The sequence below is a fragment of the Mustela putorius genome, unplaced genomic scaffold (assembly GCF_011764305.1).
Source record: "Mustela putorius furo isolate JIRA1106 unplaced genomic scaffold, ASM1176430v1.1 tig00003903_pilon_pilon_pilon, whole genome shotgun sequence".
Taxonomy (NCBI): domain Eukaryota; kingdom Metazoa; phylum Chordata; class Mammalia; order Carnivora; family Mustelidae; genus Mustela; species Mustela putorius.
In genome coordinates, this window is record NW_025422051.1 from 1112677 (window position 1) to 1133420 (window position 20744).

General features: G+C 39.0%; 1 protein-coding gene across 1 annotated transcript in view; it reads left to right on the top strand.

Annotated features, from left to right (window-relative positions):
• The window catches only part of DGKK (diacylglycerol kinase kappa), a 163658-nt gene that overhangs the window by 32451 nt on the left and 110463 nt on the right, over window positions 1-20744 (top strand). The window contains exon 2 of the mRNA XM_004755125.3: window positions 18615-18725. Within this exon, the coding sequence (XP_004755182.1) occupies window positions 18615-18725 (111 nt within the window). The remainder of the gene's footprint in view (window positions 1-18614; window positions 18726-20744) is intronic.

Genomic DNA, 20744 nt, shown 5'->3' on the forward strand with positions numbered 1-20744 from the left:
ATGGAAGAAAAGGGATGAGAAGGGGAAATTAGATTTTGAAAATACAGATGACTAATTAAAAAGATATAAAATAACACCAAAAACAGAAAATTTAGAGATACAGTGAAAAGAGCCTTGTACTGGGAGTTAGGAGGCCAGGGTGAGTTTACCACATAGTGACCTGGGCAAGTTACCTACTTCACTTGGATCACAGTGCTTTCTCTGGAAAAAAGCCAATAGTATTACTTACCTTGCCTACTCCTCAGGGTTGTCTTCAAAGCCAAATAAGAATCTTCAAGATCTTTATAGCTGATAAAGTGCTGTGTAAATTAAACAATTACTATCACCTTAATTACTTTAGAATTTCATATTAAAAACAAAACCAAAACTGAACCAAATAGCTGTGATTCACACCACGAATCTCCCCCCATATCCTGCCTCCTTTTGTCAAATGACATGGAATAGGGTATAACTTGTAAAGAGACCTGTGATTTAAGCCTTTCTTTTTCTTTCACTGAAGGAATAACTGGTTTATAAAACTTATAAACTTATAAAACTCCAAGAGAGATTTTAGCTCTGCCATTTATTAACCTACGTGGGAAGCTACTAAAGTTGTCCAAGCCTCAGTTTCTCCATCTATAAAATAAGGATTGTTACAGCACATACCTTTTAGGGTTGTTGCTGGGATCAAATGAGATAATGCATGTGACATGGTTTTACAGTGCTTCTCACATAGTAAAGGCCCACCAACTGTTAGCAATTCACATTATTATTACCATTACTACTACTACTACTACTACTACTACTACTACTGCTACTACTACTATCACCACCACTGCTAAGGAATCTAGTCCCTGGTGGCCTTCTTTGGCACAGCTTTTTAGCTTTGTTACTTAGCCAGTAATTCGTCTGGAACCAAAGCCCACAAATATAATCTCTTCCTTGACAAACTAGTGTTTCCTGCAATCACAGCTCTCCCCTCCCATTTCCCTCCATATTTGGTGGGCTGCCAAATTACCTATTAATAAGTGTATTCTTAGGTCCTGTTCATGCCTTCAAATAACCGTCTCCATGGGGCCAGTTTGGCAATGAGGCAATCTCTCCAAATCCCCAAGTACATGGGTTAAGTGATATGGGCTTGTCACACCCACATTATGAGGTACATTTGAAGACATAATTAGAAAGAGACAGGTATTTTTAATAAATACCAAAGCACAGAAAGCATCAATTGAGTCTTCAGTGTTTTGTTCTTTGAGTGAGTTGTATGTTTACAAGTTTTCTTTGGCACTAGGTTGCAAGCATTTTAAAACACCTCTAAAGACTAAAGTCCCCATCTTTAAGAGCTCCTAAGAATGGTATATAGCATGTTGTTACAAAGTATTAAAATATGCAAAATTTGAAATTATGACATTTCAGGCACCTCTCTAAAGGATTGTGATTTTTTTCCTCCCCATTTGTGACTCATTTGCAGTATATGGTCTACTCCAGCTAAACTAGTGGGAAATCTGTAGACATTGCCAGCCCATTGCTTTTCCTATTGGGTGAAATGGTGGCCTCTATAGGGTGAAGAAGCGGATTATAGTGATTCCCAGGTTAGACCTGACACCCAAGCCAGAACATGGTGACCACCCTGTAGCTGCTTGGTATTTGGACGGGACAGGCAGTAAAGTCAAACAGACCCAGGTTACTATGACTTGAACTAGTCACTTAACCTCTCTAAGCCTCAACTTCTCCACCTCTCTTACAGGACTGTTACTGTGGGCATTAAATGAGATAATGCATGTAAACCAAGGGCTAATCACAGGCATTTGTTAGCCCCAAACGACTCTCTTCCTTTTGAGGGGTATAGTTGAAGAGAAACTTGAAGAAGAAATCACTGCGCTGGCTGCTTCAATGAGGACATCACCAGAGTCAGAACAGGAACCACTAATCTCAAAGGAGTTGGTTAGGATATCATGTGCCTTGGTGGTGGGATCCCAGAGCTGGAAGCAACAGGCAGGATGCCCCCAAGAAGAAACACCCACAGAAGAACTTATCCATTGTTGGTAGCTGGTAGATGAAAGGGTGGGGAATAAGGCAGTTGGAATAAATCATTCCTTTTTTTATTGGAAACAGTCATTCCTTTTAAGTTGGTGGCACTAGATAATTGATGCCCTGCTGTCTGTGATCTTGGATAACTTGAAGACCAGGGTCCAAAATTATCTGATATCTTTCATTTAGGGACCTTGTGTGACCACTTAACTTCCTTTTCTAACCATTAGCAACTGTGCTACAGCAACATGAGTCTTCCACTAAGTTCCCACTTACACTATTCATTTCACTGGGTTTTCTGTTTCTGAGCTTTTAGTTTTCCCAAGGCTCAAAAACAATTCTCTTTTCCCTAGTTGACACCTTTAGCCTTCCCTGCATTTGCAGAGGAAGGACAACCTTCTGCCTTACCATAAGCTACTTTTCTCCCCAAACTTCCAAAGCTCTGACCCAACCCTTCCTCATGATCCAGCTCTTAGAGCCAAGCTATTTCCCTGCTGGTCCTTGCATCCCTTTCCCTGATATCCTGCTAGAGCCCCCCAAACTATGCATATGTTCCAGAAGGCACTTCCAATACAAAACAAACTCAGTGACTGTGGTTATAGGGCACCTTCACTCCCATTAAAGAGTTAGTGAAGATTCCCCACACCACTAAAATAGAGTGACCTGAAGCCCCAGTCCTGGTCCTGCCATTAATTTTCTGTTTGAATCGGGTAAGTACAGTCCCTCTTAGGGCCTTATTTTCATCATCTCTAATGGGGTGAGGAGGAAGATGATTAGTCATTGTTAAGGTCTAGCTCTGAAAATTAAAAGGCAGTTTTGCAGCAAGAGCACAAATTTTGAACTACATAAACCCCATCTTCATATTCCCACCTTCAGCTATCTTGCTAGTCCCTTATAGCAGTGAAATAGCATGTTGAAGTCTGCACAGTTAAAGGCAGCAAACCAGCATGCAAATCTTTGTATAGGTCTGGGAGGACTCAGCTGAGCTCTTCCCCCTTCCTGGCTGCTGCTGGTCCCAGAGCAATTATGAAGAGCCAGGTTACTGTTTTCTGCACTTTGTCAGCCTCAGTCCAAATTACTCACCTCCTCCCCAACCCCCAAGCAATTAGTGGTCCTTACCCTTCCTAGGAAACTCCAACAATAGAAAAAGGAAAGGGAGAGACATAGAGAGATTTGAGAAGACATATGTGTCTGGGTTTTATGGTCCCAGTAGACTAGTTTTAAAGTTACCAACCCTTGATATTTATCTTATCAATGTACTCACACCAGTGCAAAATGATATGTAAATACTGAAAGTCACTGCAATGTTGTTTGAAATAGAATAATATTTTAAACCACTTCCACTAATAGGGGACTGTTTAAGTAAATCACATTACATCCATACAGTGGAATGCTATGCAGTTGTAAAAGGAAATGAGGTAGCTCAGTATGTACCAATATTAAAAGGACTCCATGATGAATTAGGCATAGAAAGTGAGAAACAAAACACTTTGCATACATGAAGTCAAAATAATATGTGTATGTATGTTTGTACATGTGTATAAAATATCTTTTGAATGATGTGTGAGGAACTGGTTAAAGTTTTTGCCTATTCAGAAAACAAATGTAGTATCATTCTCAACTTTATTTTATTTCACTAGTAGAGAATAGGGACATGGATGATTATCTATATAGTTCTTCCTTAGCACAAGAAATAGTGAGAGGGATTTGCAGCTATAGTCCTTACAGACCTGAGCAGTAGAAAGATCTGATTCTTCAATGTTAAGGTGACCAACATATTTTGGTTTTCCCATGACTTTCCTGGTTTTAGCACTTACAGTCCTAGGAAAACTGGAACAACTGGTCACCTTCACATTCTTCTGCTGCAACCCTTAGCCATCCAGAGTTGCTAGTGCCAAGGGGAAAGCTCCCATTAGTGGGGTGAATGAAACTGTGGCACAAGCCTCTGCCTCCACAATCTAGGAGGGGCTCACACTTATAGAGTGGCAGACACATGTTCTGTGAGATATCCTCATCTAACAAGACAAGGAAATTGGGGCTCAGAGAGGTTAAGTGATTTTCCCAAGGCCACACAGCTAGTAAACACTGGAGCCAGTCTGTCTGACTCCTGCCATGTCAACAGGACCCCTGGGGAATGTTAAGTTTTCAGTGAAACACCAGTTTTGGTCTTGTTTAAAGCCTAAAGCACCTGAAGTTACATTTTAACCAAATCAAACATTGTTGCTCTGAATCAACTTTGACAGGCCATTTTGGGACATGGCTTTCTTCCCATCACCTCGGCCCCCAAGGCAAAGAGAAGAGATGTTCCAGGTTTTCAGACTGAAAGAGCCATAAGCAGGAAGCTGGCTTCCCCAGCTGTGCTCATGATGGGAGACCTGTTCTCCGCTGAAGAGTGGTAACCTACTCCTCTCCCAACTTGATCCACCTCCCTCCCAAGATCAGCATGAGAAAGTAAAACAGAAGAACACCAAGCTAGTAACAGGTAGTGGTACATGTCATGATGCTTGCCTACTCTTCGATTGGCTAGGGGTAGAATTCAATTTGGCTATGTAATAAGGGCTCCTTTTGCTAGGAAACATTAAAGAAAAAACAAAACCCCTAAAGCCTCACCCATCAAAAGCTCACTGAGCCACAGTAAAACAGACGTAGCTGATAGTCACAGCTTTGGGGATTTGGGAAGAATATAGGAAAAGGTCACAGCAGCAGCTGTACTTGCCCTTTCTTAATTAAGCAGCAGGCAGGTGTTAATTATATATAGGAAATTTGGCTGTTTTGTAGACCCTGTTGAGATATTTTGTAGAAGATATTTAATAAATATGGGGCAAGGGAAATCTTACCCGCACTGCTGGCAATTAATTTGTACATGCTGAATTGCAGAGCATCAGGGAGAGAGGTCATCTGTGCCAGGATGCAAGAGCTTCTGGGAATAATGGAGATCGACTTCTCAAAGAAGACCTGAAAGAAAACTGAAGCAGAGCTTTCCAAAGCTCTAGCTTCCTCTGCAATTGTTGCTACACTTTAGGCAAAGACATTTTGTGTGAACCTGAATTACCTATACTTTGATAAATTCTGTAATCTTGGATTTGAATGAAGCTGATCCATCTCTGTGGTAGTTGGACTCAACACCACACTCACTCCCACTACAAAACAACCAACCTTGAGACCTTAAGAATAGACACTACAGTGTTTTGGTTTTAATGTCGGATAAAACTGACAGGAAGGCGTAGGAGGCTTGCTTACAGTATGTTCTGGTTTAAGAAGCATCAGATGGATCACATGGCATTTCAGTATGTACAAGGATCCTATGACCCTTCCTAACTTCTTCCTATCTGCAGTGTCAAAACATTGGCACAGAAATGTGGCAGCTTGGACCAAAAAGATTACTGGTGTGCTCCATTTTTTGTGAAATACTTGTATGCCTGTAAAGGTGGCCACCAAGAAAAATTTTACATATAGAACCTATTCCTCATTGCCTTTCATAATAACATTAGAGATGGATTCTTCTGACAAATTTTTTTCCCCAAGATGCTGTGAAATCTCAGAAATGCAAAACAAACAGACAATTTTATTTGAGAGGAAAAATTTCAAGCGTCTTGATATGTCTAAGAAATAAAAATATATGGTCAAGCCACTTAAACTGCAGCTCAGGTTATCTTTCATAGGGCAATATTGAGTTAGATGCCTTCACTATCAACTTCAAAGAGCAGCTGAGAGGATTCAATAGCAAAAGTAAAAGTACTTTATCAATTGAACATGCAGTATACATGTGAATTCTCATTACTGTTCTAGTCAATCCTGGACAGTCATTTTATTTATTTTCTTAATTATTTTTATTAACATATAATGTATTATATATTATATTATATTATATTATATTATATCATATTATAGACCTGCCCGAGGAGTACAGGTCTATGAATCATCAAGCTTACACATTTCACAGGCCTACCATACCACATACCCTCCCCAATGTCCATAATCCTCTCCCTACCTCCTCACCCCCCAGCAACCCTCAGTTTGTTTTTTGAGATTAAGAGTCTTATGGGGGTGCCTGGGTGGCTCAGTGGGTTAAGCCTCTGCCTTCGGCTCAAGTCACGACCTCAGGGTCCTAGGATTGAGCCCTGCATCGGGCTTTCTGCTCAGTGGGGAGCCTGCTTCTCCCTCTTTCTCTACCTACTTGTGATCTCTCTCTCTGTCAAATAAATAAACTCTTTAAAAAAAAAAAAAGAGTCTCTTATGGTTTGTCTCCCTCCCGGTCCCATCTTGTTTCATTTTTTTTTTCTTCCCTCCCCCAACCACCCCCTGCCCTGCTTCTCATATTCTTCGTATCAGAGAGATCATATGATAGTTGTCTTTCTCTGATTGACTTATTTCACTCAGCATAATACCCTCTAGTTCCATCCACATCATTGCAAATGGCAAGGTTACATTTCTTTTGATGACTGCATAGTATTCCATTGTGTGTGTGTGTATAGTTTTATATATATATATATATATAGATAGATATTTATATATATATCTCACATCTTCTTTGTCCATTCTTCTGTTGATGGACATCTAGGTTCTTTCCATAGTTTGACTATTGTGGACATTGCTGCTATAAACATTTGGGTGCATGTGCCCCTTCGGATCACTACATTTGTATCTTTAGTGTAAATACCCAGTAATGCAATTGCTGGGTTGTAGAGTAGCTCTATTTACAACTTTTTGAGGAACCTCCATACTATTTTCCAGAGGGGCTGAACCAATTTGCATTCCCACCAGCAGTGTAGGAGGGTTCCCCTGTCTTTGCATCCTCGCCAACATCTGTCATTTCCTGACTTGTTAATTTTAGCCATTCTGACTGGTGTGAGGTGGTATCTCACTGTGGTTTTGATTTGTATTTACCTGATGCCTAGTGATGTGGAGCACTTTTTCATGTGTCTGTGGGCCTTCAGGATGTCTTCTTTGCAGAAATGTCTGTTCGTGAGTCTTCTGGCCATTTCTTGATTGGATTATTTGTTCTTTGGGTGTTGAGTTTGATAAATTCTTTCTGGATTTTGGAAATTAGCCCTTTATCTCATGTCATTTGCAAAAATCTTCTCCATTCTGTCAGTTGTCTTTTGGTTTTGTTGACTATTTTCTTTGCTGTGCGAAAGCTTTTGATCTTGATGAAGTTCCAATAGTTCATTTTTGCCCTGGCTTCCCTTGCCTTTGGCAATGTTTCTAGGAAGAAGTTGCTGTGGCTGAGGTTAAAGAGGTAGTTGCCTGTGTTCTATTCAAGGATTTTGATGGATTCCTATCTTACATTGAGGTCTTTCATCCATTTTGAGTCTATTTTTCTGTGTGGTATAAGGAAATGGTCCAGTTTCATTTTTCTGCATGTGGCTATCCAATTTTCCCAGCACCATTTGTTGATGAAATTGTCTTTTTTCCACTGAACATTCTTTGCTGCTTTGTGATGATTATTTGATCATAGAGTTGAGGGTCTATTTATGGACTCTCTATTCTATTCCACTGGTCTATGTGTCTGTTTTTGTACCAATACCATACTGTCTTAATGATTACAGCTTTCTAATACAGCTTGAAGTCTGGAATTTTGATGCCACCAACTTTGGTTTTCCTTTTCAACATTCCTCTGGCTATTTGGGGTCTTTTCTGGTTCCATATAAATTTTAGGATTATTTGTTCCATTTCTTTGAAAAAGCATTGATGGCATTTTGATAGGGATTTCATGAAATGCATAGATTACTTTTGGTAGCATAGATATTTTCACAATATTTGTTCTTCCAATCTATGAGAATGGAATATTTTGCCATTTCTTTATGTATTCCTCCATTGCTTTCATGAGTCCTTTATAATTTTCTGAGTACAAATTCTTTGCCTCTTTGGTTAGGTTTATTCCCAGGTGTCTTATGGTTTTGGGTGCAATTGTAAATGGGATTTAATTCTTAATTTCTCTTTCTTCTGTCTTGCTGTTGGTGTATAGAAATGCAATTGATTTTTTTGTGCATTGATTTTATACCCTGCCACTCTGCTGAATTCTTGTGTATGAGTTCTAGCAATTGTGGGGTGGAGTCTTTTGGGTTTTTCACATAAAGTATCATGTCATCTGCAAAGAGTGAGAGTTTGACTTCTTCTTTGCTGATTCGGATGCCTTTTATTTCTTTTTGTTGTCTGATTGCTGAGGCTAGGACTCCTAGTTCTAGGTTGAACAGCAGTGGTGATAGTGGACAGTCCTGCCATGTTCCTGACCTTAGGGGAAAAGCTCTCAGTTTTTTCCCATTAAGAATGATATTGGCTGTGGGTTTTTCACAGATGGCTTCTATGATATTGAGTTATGTACCCTTTATCCCTACATCATGAAGAATTTTGATCAAGAAAGGATGCTGTACTGTGTCAAATGCACTTTCAGCATCTATTGAGAGTGTCATCTGCTTCAAGTTCTTTCTTTTATTAATGTATTGTATCACATTGATTGATTCGTGGATGTTGAACCAAACTTGCAGCTGAGGAAGAAATCCTACTTGGTGCTGTGAATAATCCTTTTAACGTACTGTTGGGTCCTTTTGGCTAGTATTTTGGTGAGAATAGTTGCATCCATGTTCATCAAGGTTATTGGTCTGTAATTCTCCTTTTTGATGGGGTCTTTGTCTGGTTTTGGCATCAAGGTAATTCTGGCCTCATAAAATGGGTTTGGAAGTTTTCCTTCCATTTCTATTTTTTGGGACCATTTCAGGAGAATAGGTATTAATTCTTCTTTAAATGTTTGGTTGAATTCCGCTGGGAAGCCTTCTGGCCCTGGGCTCTTGTTTGTTGGGAGATTTTTGATGACTGCTTCAATCTCCTTACTGGTTATGGGTCTGTTCAGGTTTTATACTTCTTCCTGATTCAGTTTTGGTAGTTTATATGTCTCTAGGAGTGCATCCATTTCATCCAGATTGTCAAATTTGTTGGTGTGTAGCTGCTCATAATATGTTCTTATAATTGTTTATATTTGTTTGACGTTGGTTGTGATCTCTCCTCTTTCATTCATGATTTTATTTATTTGGGTCCTTTCTCTTTTCTTTTTGATAAGTCTGACCAGGGGTTATCAATCTTATTAATTCTTTCAAAGAACCAACTCCTAGTTTGTTGATTTGTTCTACTGTTCTTTTGGTTTCTATCTCATTGATCTCTGCTCTGCTGTTTATTATTTCTCTTCTCCTGCTAGGTTTAGGCTTTCTTTGCTGCGCTTTCTCCAGCTCCTTTAGGTGTAGGGTTAGGTTGTGTATTTGAGACCTTTTATTTTTCTTAAGAAAGTCTTGTATCGCTATATACTTTCCTCTCAGGACTGCCTTTGCTGTGTCCTACAGGTTTTGAACCACTGTGTTTTCATTTTCATTTGTTTCCATGAATTTTCCAATTCTTCTTTTATTTCCTGGTTGACCCATTCATTCTTTACTAGGATGCTCTTTAGCCTCCATATATGAGTTCTTTCCAACTTTCCTCTTGTGATTGAGTTCTAGCTTCAGAGCATTGTGGTCTGAAAATATACAGGGAATGATCCCAATCTTTTGGTACCAGTTGAGACCTGATTTGTGACCTGGGATGGGATCCATTCTAGATAATGTTTCATGTGCACTAGAGAAGAATGTGTATTCTATTGCTTTGGGATGAAATATTTTGAATAGACCTGTGATGTCCATCTGGTCCAGTGTGTCATTAAAAGCTTTTATTTCCTTGTTAATCTTTTGCTTAAATGATCTTTCCATTTCAGTGAGGGGGGTATTAAAGTCCCCTACTATTATTGTATTATGGTTGATGTGTTTCTTTGATTTTGTTTTTAATTGGTTTATATAATTGGCTGCTTTCATGTGAGGGGCATAGATATTGAAAGTTGTTGGATCTTCTTGTGGGACAGACACTTTAAGTATGATATAGTGTCCTTCCTCATCTCTTATTATAGGCTTTGGTTTAAAATCTAATTTATCTGATATAAGGATTGCCACCCCAGCTTTGTTTTGATGTTCATTAAGAGGGTAAATTGTTTTCCACCCCCTCACTTTAAACCTGGAGGTGTCTTTTGGTCTAAAATGAGTTTCCTGCAGACAGCATATCAAGGGGTCTTGTTTTTTTTTTTTTTTTTTAATCCATTCTGATACCCTGTGTCTTTTGATTGGGGCATTTAGCCCATTTACATTCAGGGTAACTATTGAAAGATATGAATTTAGTGCTATTGTATTGCCTGTAAGGTGACTATTGCTGTATATTGTGTCTGTTTCTTTCTGGTCTATTACTTTTAGGCTCTCTCTTTGCCTAGAGGATCCTTTCAATATTTCTTGTAGGACTGATTTGGTGTTACAAATTCTTTTAATTTTTGTTTGTCCTGGAAACTTTTGTTTTCTTCTTCTATTTTCAATGACAGCCAAGCTGAATATAGTGTTCTTGGCTATGTATTTTTCTCATTTAGTGTGCTGAACATATCATGCCCATTCTTTCTGGCCTGCCAGGTCTCTGTAAATAAGTCTGCTGCCAATCTAATATTTCTGCCATTGTATGTTACAGACCTCTTCCAGAGTTGCTTTCAGGATTTTCTCTTTGTCACTGAGACTTGTTAGTTGTACTAGTAGATGATGGGGTGTGGACCTATTTTTATTGATTTTGAGGGGAGTTCTCTGTGCCTCCTGGATTTTGATGCTTGTTCCCTTTGCCATATTAGGGAAATTCCCTGCTATAATTTGCTCCAATATACCTTCCCCCCCCTCTTTCTTCTTCTTCTGCCATCCCAATTACTCTAATATTGTTTCATCTTATGGTATCACTTATCTCTCAAATTCTCCCCTTACGGTCCAGTCATTGTTTGTCTCTGTTTTTCTCAGCTTCTTTATTTTCTATCATTTGATCTTCTAAAGCACTAATTCTCTCTTCTGCCTCATTTATCCTAGAAGTAAGCCCCTCCATTTTTTATTGCACCATATTAATAGCTTTTTTCATTCCAACTTGGTTAGGTTTTAGCTCTTTTATTTCCCCAGAAAGGGATTTTATTTCTCCAGAAAGGAATTCTCTAATATCTTCCATGCCTTTTTCGAGCCTAGCTAGCACCTTGATAATCATCCTTCTGAACTCTTGTTCTGACATATTACCAATGTTCGTATTGATTAGGTCCATTGTCATTAGTACTGCCTCTTTTTCTTTTTTTGTGGTGTGTTTTTCCACCTTGTCATTTTATCCAGATAATAATATATGATTGAGAGAGTAAAATACTAAAAGGATGGCAAAGACCCCAGAGAAATATATGCTAACCAAATAAAAAGAGACCCGAAACCAGGAGGGAGAAGAAAGGGGGAAAAAAGAATTACATATACGTGTGTGTGTGTGTGTGTGTATAACTGGTGAATAGAATGGAGCCACACACTTCACTTTGTGTGTATTCTGGTCTCTTGAAAGAAATTACCTCCCAAAATTTTTAAGGAAGGGACAAATTTACTTATTTACTTACATATTTATATGTATATTTTTATTTATAAGTTTATTTATATATTTATAAAACTTATATATAAATTTTTATATAATTTTTAAATTTGTATATACATGTATATGTATATATATATGTATATATATATTTATATACACACACCATATATATGGGTAAACACGATAAAGGGATGAAATATGATTGTAAAGATGAAAATTAAAAAATAGTCTAAAAAAGGAAATGATACGTTGGTTGGAAAAAGAAAAATAGAGGAGAGAATGTATCAATCTGGAGTTAGATTTAGGATATATTTTGATCTATTAGAAGAAATTGTATCTTAAAATTTTAAAGAAAAAACCTATATGTATACAAAAGTAATGTTAAATACAATGAAGGGAGAAAAATGACTATAACAATGAAATTTAAAATATTTTTAAAAAGGTATTGATAAAATAGTTCAAAGACATTAAAAAGGAATAAGTAGAAGTTAAAAACTGGATTAAGAAAAAAAAATTTAAAAAAATTAGGGATGCCTGGGTGGCTCAGTGAGTTAGGGCCTCTGCCTTCGGCTCAGGTCATGATCTCAGGGTCCTGGGATCAGGCCCTGCATCAGGCTCTCTGCTCAGCAGGGAGCCTGCTTCCCCCTCTCTCTCTGCCTGCCTCTCTCCCTACTTGTGATCTCTGTCTGTTAAATAAATAAATAAAATCTTTTTAAAAGATTTAACTTCGCAAGACTAAAGGATCATGGGGAAAAAAGCCATGAATTCTATGTGTTACTGTCCCCTCGCTCTGGACTTCCGCAGTTTTCGTTGAATGGTGAACTTGGTCTTGACTGGATGTTCTTACTGATCTTCTGGGGAAGGTGCCTGTTGCAGTGTATCTCAAATGTCCTTGCCAAAGGCAGAATTGCACAGCCCTTGCCAGGGGCCAGGCTAAATAACATGCTTGGGTTCGCTCTCGATGCTTTTGTCCCTGAATGCTTTGGAGGACAATAATGAAAATGGCGACCTCCCAATCTCCAGCCTGGAGGAGCCGAGAGCTCAAGACCCCACTTCTCAGTGTGCCTTCAGAGAAAAGCAGGCATTTCCCCCCATCTCCTTGGTCTCTGGCTACACTCCGAGATCACCCAGCCTGTGACTGAGTGTTTCGATCTCTGGCACATGGCCCCATTTGGAGTCTCCAAACCCAACAGATTCCTGCAGTGCACTCCCATGCCACTCCTCCCAGAGGAGGAAGGAGGGGGTCTCTCAGGATCTGCCACTTTTGGGGTCCACGCTCAAAGAGCAGTGGCCCAACTGTGACTTAGATCATGGTTTAAGGTAACCCTGAGCTAAGAGTGCACTCCTCAGCTCTGTCTCTATAGCCAGCTTCCCCACTCTGATACCTGGCAGCTCTGCCACACTCAGACACCCATTGTCTTTCTGTGACCCTGCGGCACCTGAGACCACACTGTCCCCATGATGGCTCCACCTCCTGCTTAGCCTCTGGAGTGATGTCCCTCAGTGGAGCAGACTTCTAAAAGTTCTGGTTTTGTGTCCACTGCTCCATCACTTGCCAGGAGCCGGCTCCTCCTCCCACAGTCTCTCTTCTCGTCACCTCGATTCACTTCTCCACACATCCTACCTTCCCAAAATTGGTCACTTTTCTATTCCTGGAATTGCTGCTCTTCTTCTCTTCTATCTCCTTTTCCATTTGTGGGTGTTCAGAATGGTTTGATAACTATCTAGCTGAACTCCTGGGACCTAATGCTATTTCGGTCTCCTACTCCTCTGCCATTTTGCTTCCTCCCCACCCAGGACAGTCACTTAAAACAAACAAACAAACAAACAAAAAAAACAGGAGAACTCCCTTCTTGTTCACTATGGATTACCATTTACCTCTTAGAGGGAAGCTCATTAACAGTTTTAATACTGATATTCAGAACTGTTCATAGAACAGCTTTTAATTCTTTGATATCTATGGTCTTATCTTTCAGGATGAAGTTTGATTAGTATGTTTACTCTGTGGTGTGCATACTAATTATCCAGTCACTCCACATTTTCTTGCCATGGGCAGAGTAGTGGAAAGAGCATAGAGCTCACCAATATTTTATAATTGTGGTTCCTCAAGCAAAGCAACAGAAAACACCCAATCCTCAGATTTACCTTCTGGAAATTGGAGGTACCACTGCATAGTTGTGGTGGAGGGTAATGAGATGATGTTATCTGCAAACAGCCAGGAACTGGGAAACACTATGCAAATACTCTCATGGGACACAAGCATTCTTCCAAAGCTACCCTTTGCAAGGTGTGTGTGTGTGTGTGTGTGTGTGTGTGTCTTCCAATTTTTGTCTCACATGGTTGTTAGGTTTAGTAGCCTTGAGCAGGTAAAAATTTGTTTGCATGCACATATTTTATTGACTTGAGGCAAGTGATTGATTTTTAGCTTCTTCTTGTTCAAGTTGGGGCACTTTTTGAGCTTTAAATAAAAAGTGGTTTATCTAAAAATGGGGATTGGGTTAGTAGGTAAGTTTCTCCCAAAGGTGGACAGAGTTAAAAAGGAAAGGAACTATAGTAATTTTACCTTTTCCAACCCAGATTTTTATATTTGTGGAAGTTCAGAGTTGATGATATAGAGTCTGTGTTTAGAACTTAAGAAACTCTTGTGTGACCTTCTAAACTTCCTACCTACTATACATGGACCACATCAACATTTATCTGCTCCCAACATGGTAATATACATCTCATACACAGGATCCTAACACACAAACTCTAAATTCATGCACTGCAATCTCCTCTGACACTAGAAATAACTACCACTTAATTCACTTTTTCCTCTAGGGAAAGTGACAATTGTTATAGTTCAGAAATTTCAGACTGGTTGCTGTGGGTGGGCTTTGTCCTGCATATATGTTTTGTTTGGCACTCACAAATTTTTAAAAAGTTAGTTAGTTCCTAGTATTTAAATATTACAAAACTTCACACAGATTTTAGTTTGTATTGCCAGCTTGTCTTAAAAAATGGAATGAGCTAGTAATATTTGTCAGCATTTAATCATAATCACCTAGAATTTAGTAGCAACTGATATTTGTCTCTCCAATTCCCTTGCTAAGTCTTGATGATCCTTTTGTTACCAACCAGCCCTCTATGGATATTGACTAGATATCCCTACACTTAAAGCTGTGCATTCAAAGTGATCAGTTTAATATTATGGCACAGAGAAGAGATAATTATGATTTGGCTGGTATACCAAATTATAGGATATTTGAGTAGATAAACACTGTCTTGGTGGAACCCCTCATTTGAATCAGAAGGTAAACACTTAGAGCAATAAGCATGAAGCCTCCAAGGCTTTTTCAAATAATTCTCTGAGCTCATATAACTTTGTTTCTCTCTACATGAATTATCAGTCCCTCCTCCTCTACTCCCATTATCCTTATCTTTGAGGCAGAGAATGTGCCTGCAATTTCTTCAGCTACCCCAAAGGGCCCTGCCAAAGGTGAAGTCCATATTAGAAGCTCAGAAAATATGAATGAAGCACTTTATCCAATGATACATGTATCGCAAAGTCAATTTTTCCTTTTTCTTGACTGACAAATACTAGGCTCATGGAATGAGAAATGAAGGTTTTGATGACTTGCTGTGTCCTCAGATTAATAGATTAATTAATTAATTGGTTGGTTCACTGTGTCCTTGGATGGATAATAAAATGTCATTAATTAGCAAGGCACAGGTAAGAGAAGAAAAGAGAACCATTTCTTTAGTACCAGGAAGGGGAATTAAAGAGTGGGTCATTACTAATATTTCATGGAAGGAATCAGCTGGGAAGAAGAGGCTGAATTCTATTACTTCAATGTTTCAAATCACCAGGGTCTGAGAATTTTCTGAAGGCCAGAAAGCCCAGAGTTCTGGGAATCTTCTAGAGGAACAAATCCCCCTACTCATTTCTCATTACTATTATAATAGCTCACTAAAAATGAGCTATTATAGGGGACACTGTCTATTACAAATGTAAGAACAGTATGAGAAACACTTAATAATTGACTAAATAGAATAACTTGAGAAAGGCGCAGAAATAATGGCTATGGCTTCAATGGTTGTAGCAGTTAAAATTTTGAACTTTAGTCTTTAGCAGAAAGGGATAATATGACTGTTTAGGTATCATTAAGACTTAATATGGAAGAATATACAGCATAGAGGTGAAGAAGTTGGGATAGAGAAAATTAAATACCATCATTGAGAGTATATACCATAGACCACCAGATCAGAGAAAGACTGATGTAATTACAATGCTTAGAATAGTTGTTTTCTATTGATGACTCAGTTTTAACAATTTCAATATAACTTCTCACTCTCCCTGCCAGCTTTCCCCTTCCCACAGATCTTAATGTTCACTTTGTCTTGACTCTTTCACACCATTCTTTTGTAAACATCTCAAGGGTATTATAATAACATTGAAACTCCCGTAAATTATCAAAAGGACCCAAGTAAACTTTCCTCATGAACTGACTTTACAGTTGACATACAGAGGTTCTACCTGTTAGTGCTATCTTATGGGTTGGAGGTAAGATAACAGAGAGTGTAATAGATGTGTGTATATTTGGGAGAACAAGAGTAGCAAAGGATTGCTTAGATCAGGGTCCCAAGCTCAAATGCTTTCTGGAGTCAAATACCCCAAACTGAAAGAAGCAACTGCTACTCTGATCCAGCAAACTGTAAGCCATGTGAGACTATAGGTTGACATTGTTACCAGATTTTCTGGGTTTTTTTTTTTTTTTAGTGTTATGTTAGTCACCATACAGTACATCATTAGTTTTTGATGTAGTGTTCCATGATTCATTGTTTTTGAATAACACTCAGTGCTCCATGCAATATGTGCCCTCCTTAATACCCATCTTCAGGCTCACCTATCCCCCTACCCCCATCTCCTCTAAACTCAAAGAAGCCATCAACAAAACAAAGAAGTAATCCATGGAATGGGAGAAGATATTTGCAAATGACACTACAGACAAAGGGCTGATATCCAAGATCTATAAAGAACTTCTCCAACTCAACACCCAAAAAACAAGTAATCAAGTCAAAAAATGGGCAGAAGACATGAACAGACATTTTTCCAAAAAAGACATACAGATGGCAAACATACACATGAAAAAATGTTCATCATCATTAGCCATCAGGGAAATTCAAATCAAAACCACACTGAGATAACACCTTACACCAGTTAGAATGGCCAAAATTGACTAGGCAAGAAACAACAGATGTTGGAGAGGCTGTGGAGAAAGGGATCCTCTTACACTGTTGGTGGGAATGCAAGTTGGTGCAGCCACTTTGGAAAATAGTGTGGATGTTCCTCAAAAAATTAAAAATAGAGCTACCCTAAGACCCAGCAATTACACTACTGGGTATTTGCCTCAAAAATACAGATGCAGTTAAAAGAAGGGCCAAATGTGCCCCAATGTTCATAGCAGTAATGTCCACAATAGCCAAAATGTGGAAAGAGCAGAGATGCCCTTCAAAAAACAAATGATAAAAAAGATGTGGTCCATATATACAATGGAATATTTTTTTAAAGATTTTATTCATTTATTTGACAGAGAGAGAGAGAGAGAGACCAAAAGTAGGCAAAGAGGCAGGCAGAGAGAGAGGGGGAAGCAGGCTCCCCACTGAGCAGAGAGCCCCACGCGGGGCTCAATCCCAGGATCCTGGGATCATGACCTGAGCCAAAAGCAAAGGCTTAACCCACTGAGCCACCCAGGCACTCCTATACAATGAAATATTAATCAGCTAAGTTGGTTGAGCAGCTGCCTTCGGCTCAGGTTGTGATCCCAGCATCCTGGGATCGAGTCCCACATTGGGCTCCTTGCTCGGCAGGGAGCCTGCTTCTCCCTCTGCCTCTGCCTGCCATTCTCTCTGCCTGTGCTCGCTTTCTCCTTCTCTCTGATAAATAAATAAAATCTTAAAAAAAAAAAAAAAAGGATGAATACCCAGCTTTTGCATCAACATGGATGAGAGTGGAGGAGATTATGCTAAGTGAAATAAGTCAAGCAGAAAAAGCCAATTATCATTTGGTTTCACTAATTTGTAGAACATAAGGAATAGCATGGAGGACATTAGGAGACGGTAGGGACAAATGAAGGGGGGGCATTAGAGTGGGAGATGCACCATGAGAGACTACGGACTCTGAGAAACAATCTGTTGGGTTGTTTGTTTGTTTGTTTGTTTAAGAAACAAGAGACTTGACTTTTTCTGTGAAATATTCCTGTCCTTTAAATATTATCAGCTAATTAAAAACTGAAAAACACTATGTAGGCCAAACTTGCACCACCACTAAGCAGTGAATTCTAATTTAGATTATGATTGGAATTCATGGTAGTCCCTAATTTGGTGACTTAACTAAGTCTGACTCTTTGTCCATTCAGTATGGGTTGGCTCCAGCTTTGTGGTTGTGAATATTTCTCCCAAATGGCACTCTCGTATGTTGGTTTGTATCCTATAAATGTAACTGAGAACTTCCTAAAGATAAAAATGGTAAACAGATTCTATGCTTGCTTTGAGTCATTCTGTTCAAAAAGTGAAAAAGTGACCAGACTATGAGATACATAATGAAAATAATCAGAAGGTAGTTCCTTTTTGGTGACTCTTTTTCTTTCTTACCAGATCATAAATCCCTTGAAGGTCAGGGTAAAGACTTTGGATTTGGTTCTGAAAATGTTAGGAAGCTATTGGCCTTCCTTCGTGAGCAGGGGAGGGGATGTGATCCAACTTAATATTCTAAAAGGAACACTGTAACACTGATAGGAATGGTCTACAGCTACAATCTGGAGCCTTCCAGAATATCTGCCATTGCTGAACACAGATTTTCCCTCTATTAATTATCTTCTCCTAAGAATATTGTTCTTATATTTTTATGTTCATGTCCCTCCTCCCCATCCCTTACCACAAGTGGAGGTGTTCTCCATGTTTCTTGGGCCAAATATCCTAAGGAACTTAGAGCCTATATCATTCTGAATGCGTTTTCCAAGGGTAACCAATTCCTTTTCTGACTGAATTAACTTCCTTGTATTTTTATCTGGCTCTCGGGCCATTTCTCAGATATGTGACAGAGATAGAGCCATCCAGATACCTGATATTCTTAACTGAGAGAGCAAATTACTCAACTTAATTACTCAACATTATGCTTTATCTTTCAGAAAATACTGAAGGAAGGACCTTTGCTGAAGAACTGTAATTCCTTCAAGAGATGGAAGCTTAGGTATTTTCTGGTTCGAGGACAAAGGCTCTGTTTTGCACACCATCCCACGGTAAGAAAATATATAGTATATATAGAATATTTATTCCAGAGAATATCTACATGATCTTGTCATTTTGGGTGAGTGGGTGGGAATGCCAGGAAATGTTTGTGAGGGGACATAAGCCAATAGGTAAAGACATGTTGGCAAACATCAAGGTAGAAGTTAAGATCTTCTACTTTTCCTTTAACTTGTCCTTTTGGGCCAAATGGAGGGACACTTTTCTCTCCCTTCCCTTTCCTCTTTCCCTTACCTCTATAGAGTTCCTCAATTAGCTTCTACATCAGAACCAACTACACAATTTGTGGTGCCCAGTACAAAATGAAAATGCAGGGCCCCTTATTTAAAAAGCAAGGAAAAACATCATTAAAGATATTAAAATATAATACAATGATTAGTCATGTCATCTTTTATTTGTTATTTAATGTCATTCTAAGAAAAGATAAAATTTTAAATTATTAGCATTTTTGCCATTCATCTGTATATTATGCAATGCCAGTTTTAAAAGCAAATATAAAAGCATTTAGCTCATATGAAAAATGACCAAAATTATATAATTTGTATTTAGTAGCTCATACACACATACATATTTTGTTCTTACCAGTATACAAAGCCATCTCAACTGTTTTAATTTCACATCTTGATATTTATACATTCTACCAGCACCCTGGCTGAAAGAAAAAGGAATTATGGGCTGCCCTATCTTTCCCTTTCCTTCAATGTTATCATTTTCAGCATAAATTATTGGCTAATATAGGGAAGTAACATAAGTAAGAAAGAACACAATAGGGTGCCTTGGTTGTTCATATTTCTTAGAACACCATTGCCTTTTTCTCTGTTTGAGGCAAGTTCTAGTTCCTAACATAAGTGTGGATTCTCAGGGCTGTAAGCTCCCTTACTTACTCAGTCATAGATGTAACATGCTTACCTTGTACTTGCTTTGAGTCTCGTTGAACTCCCATACATCATGGGTCCACTGGAATTCTATGCTCATGGGCATCATGAATGCAAATGGAGTGATAAGACATGGGGTGGCATGCAGGTTGTGCATATCTCCTCTGCTTATGTTCATGAGTGATTGTCCCATTGGACTTCATTTCCAAAACATGTCCAAAGATGAAATTATTAAAAATTTCAAGATTGGGGGCACTTGGGTGGCTCAGTGGGTTAAAGCCTCTGCCTTCGGCTCAGGTCATGATCCCAGGGTCCTGGGATCAAGCCCCGCATCAGGCTCTCTGCTTGGCAGGGAGCCTGCTTCCTCCTCTCTCTCTCTCTGCCTGCCTCTCTGCCTACTTGTAATCTCTGTCTGTCAAATAAATAAATAAAATCTTTAAAAAAATTATAAAAAATTTTTTTAAGATTGTAACAGCAGAGCATTAAATAAATCAAGTGCAGGGCCCTTCTGAACATGGGGCCTGTATGAATGCACAGGCTCTGTGCCAGGGAAGCCAGCCCTATCTCTATTCATAGTACTGCTTTTCTTGCTGCTGGCTGGATGTTAGCAATTATAGCCAATGTATAAGGAGACATAGGCCTCAAACAGAATAGGACTAGCAACAAAGTCAAAGGCTGCCAGCTAATAAATAGGAGCTAATAACTCTTATCTGCTCCCTTTGGCCCTTAGCTAGGCCATATACCATTATCTTCAACAGCATAAACCCTTAGTTTTGAATATTTCTGAACCACCTAAGCCTTCCTGTAAATCCACCTAACAGTTTTAGGAAGAGTTGTGTTTTGCTTTAGTTTGGTTTGGGTTTTTTTTTCTTTTTTTTTTTTTTTAAGAGGCAGGCAGAGAGAGAGGAAGGGAAGCAGGTTCCCTGCTAAGCAGAGAGCCCGATGCGGGGCTCGATCCCAGGACCCTGAGATCATGACCTGAGCTGCAGGCAGAGGCTTTAACCCACTGAGCCACCCAGGTGCCCCAAGTTTGGTTTGGTTTTTGTATGTCACATAATATATCAACAAAAATCATAATGCTAAATAAATCCCAGCACTCAAGTCAAAGAAATGATAAGCTCATGACTGCCAAAAATG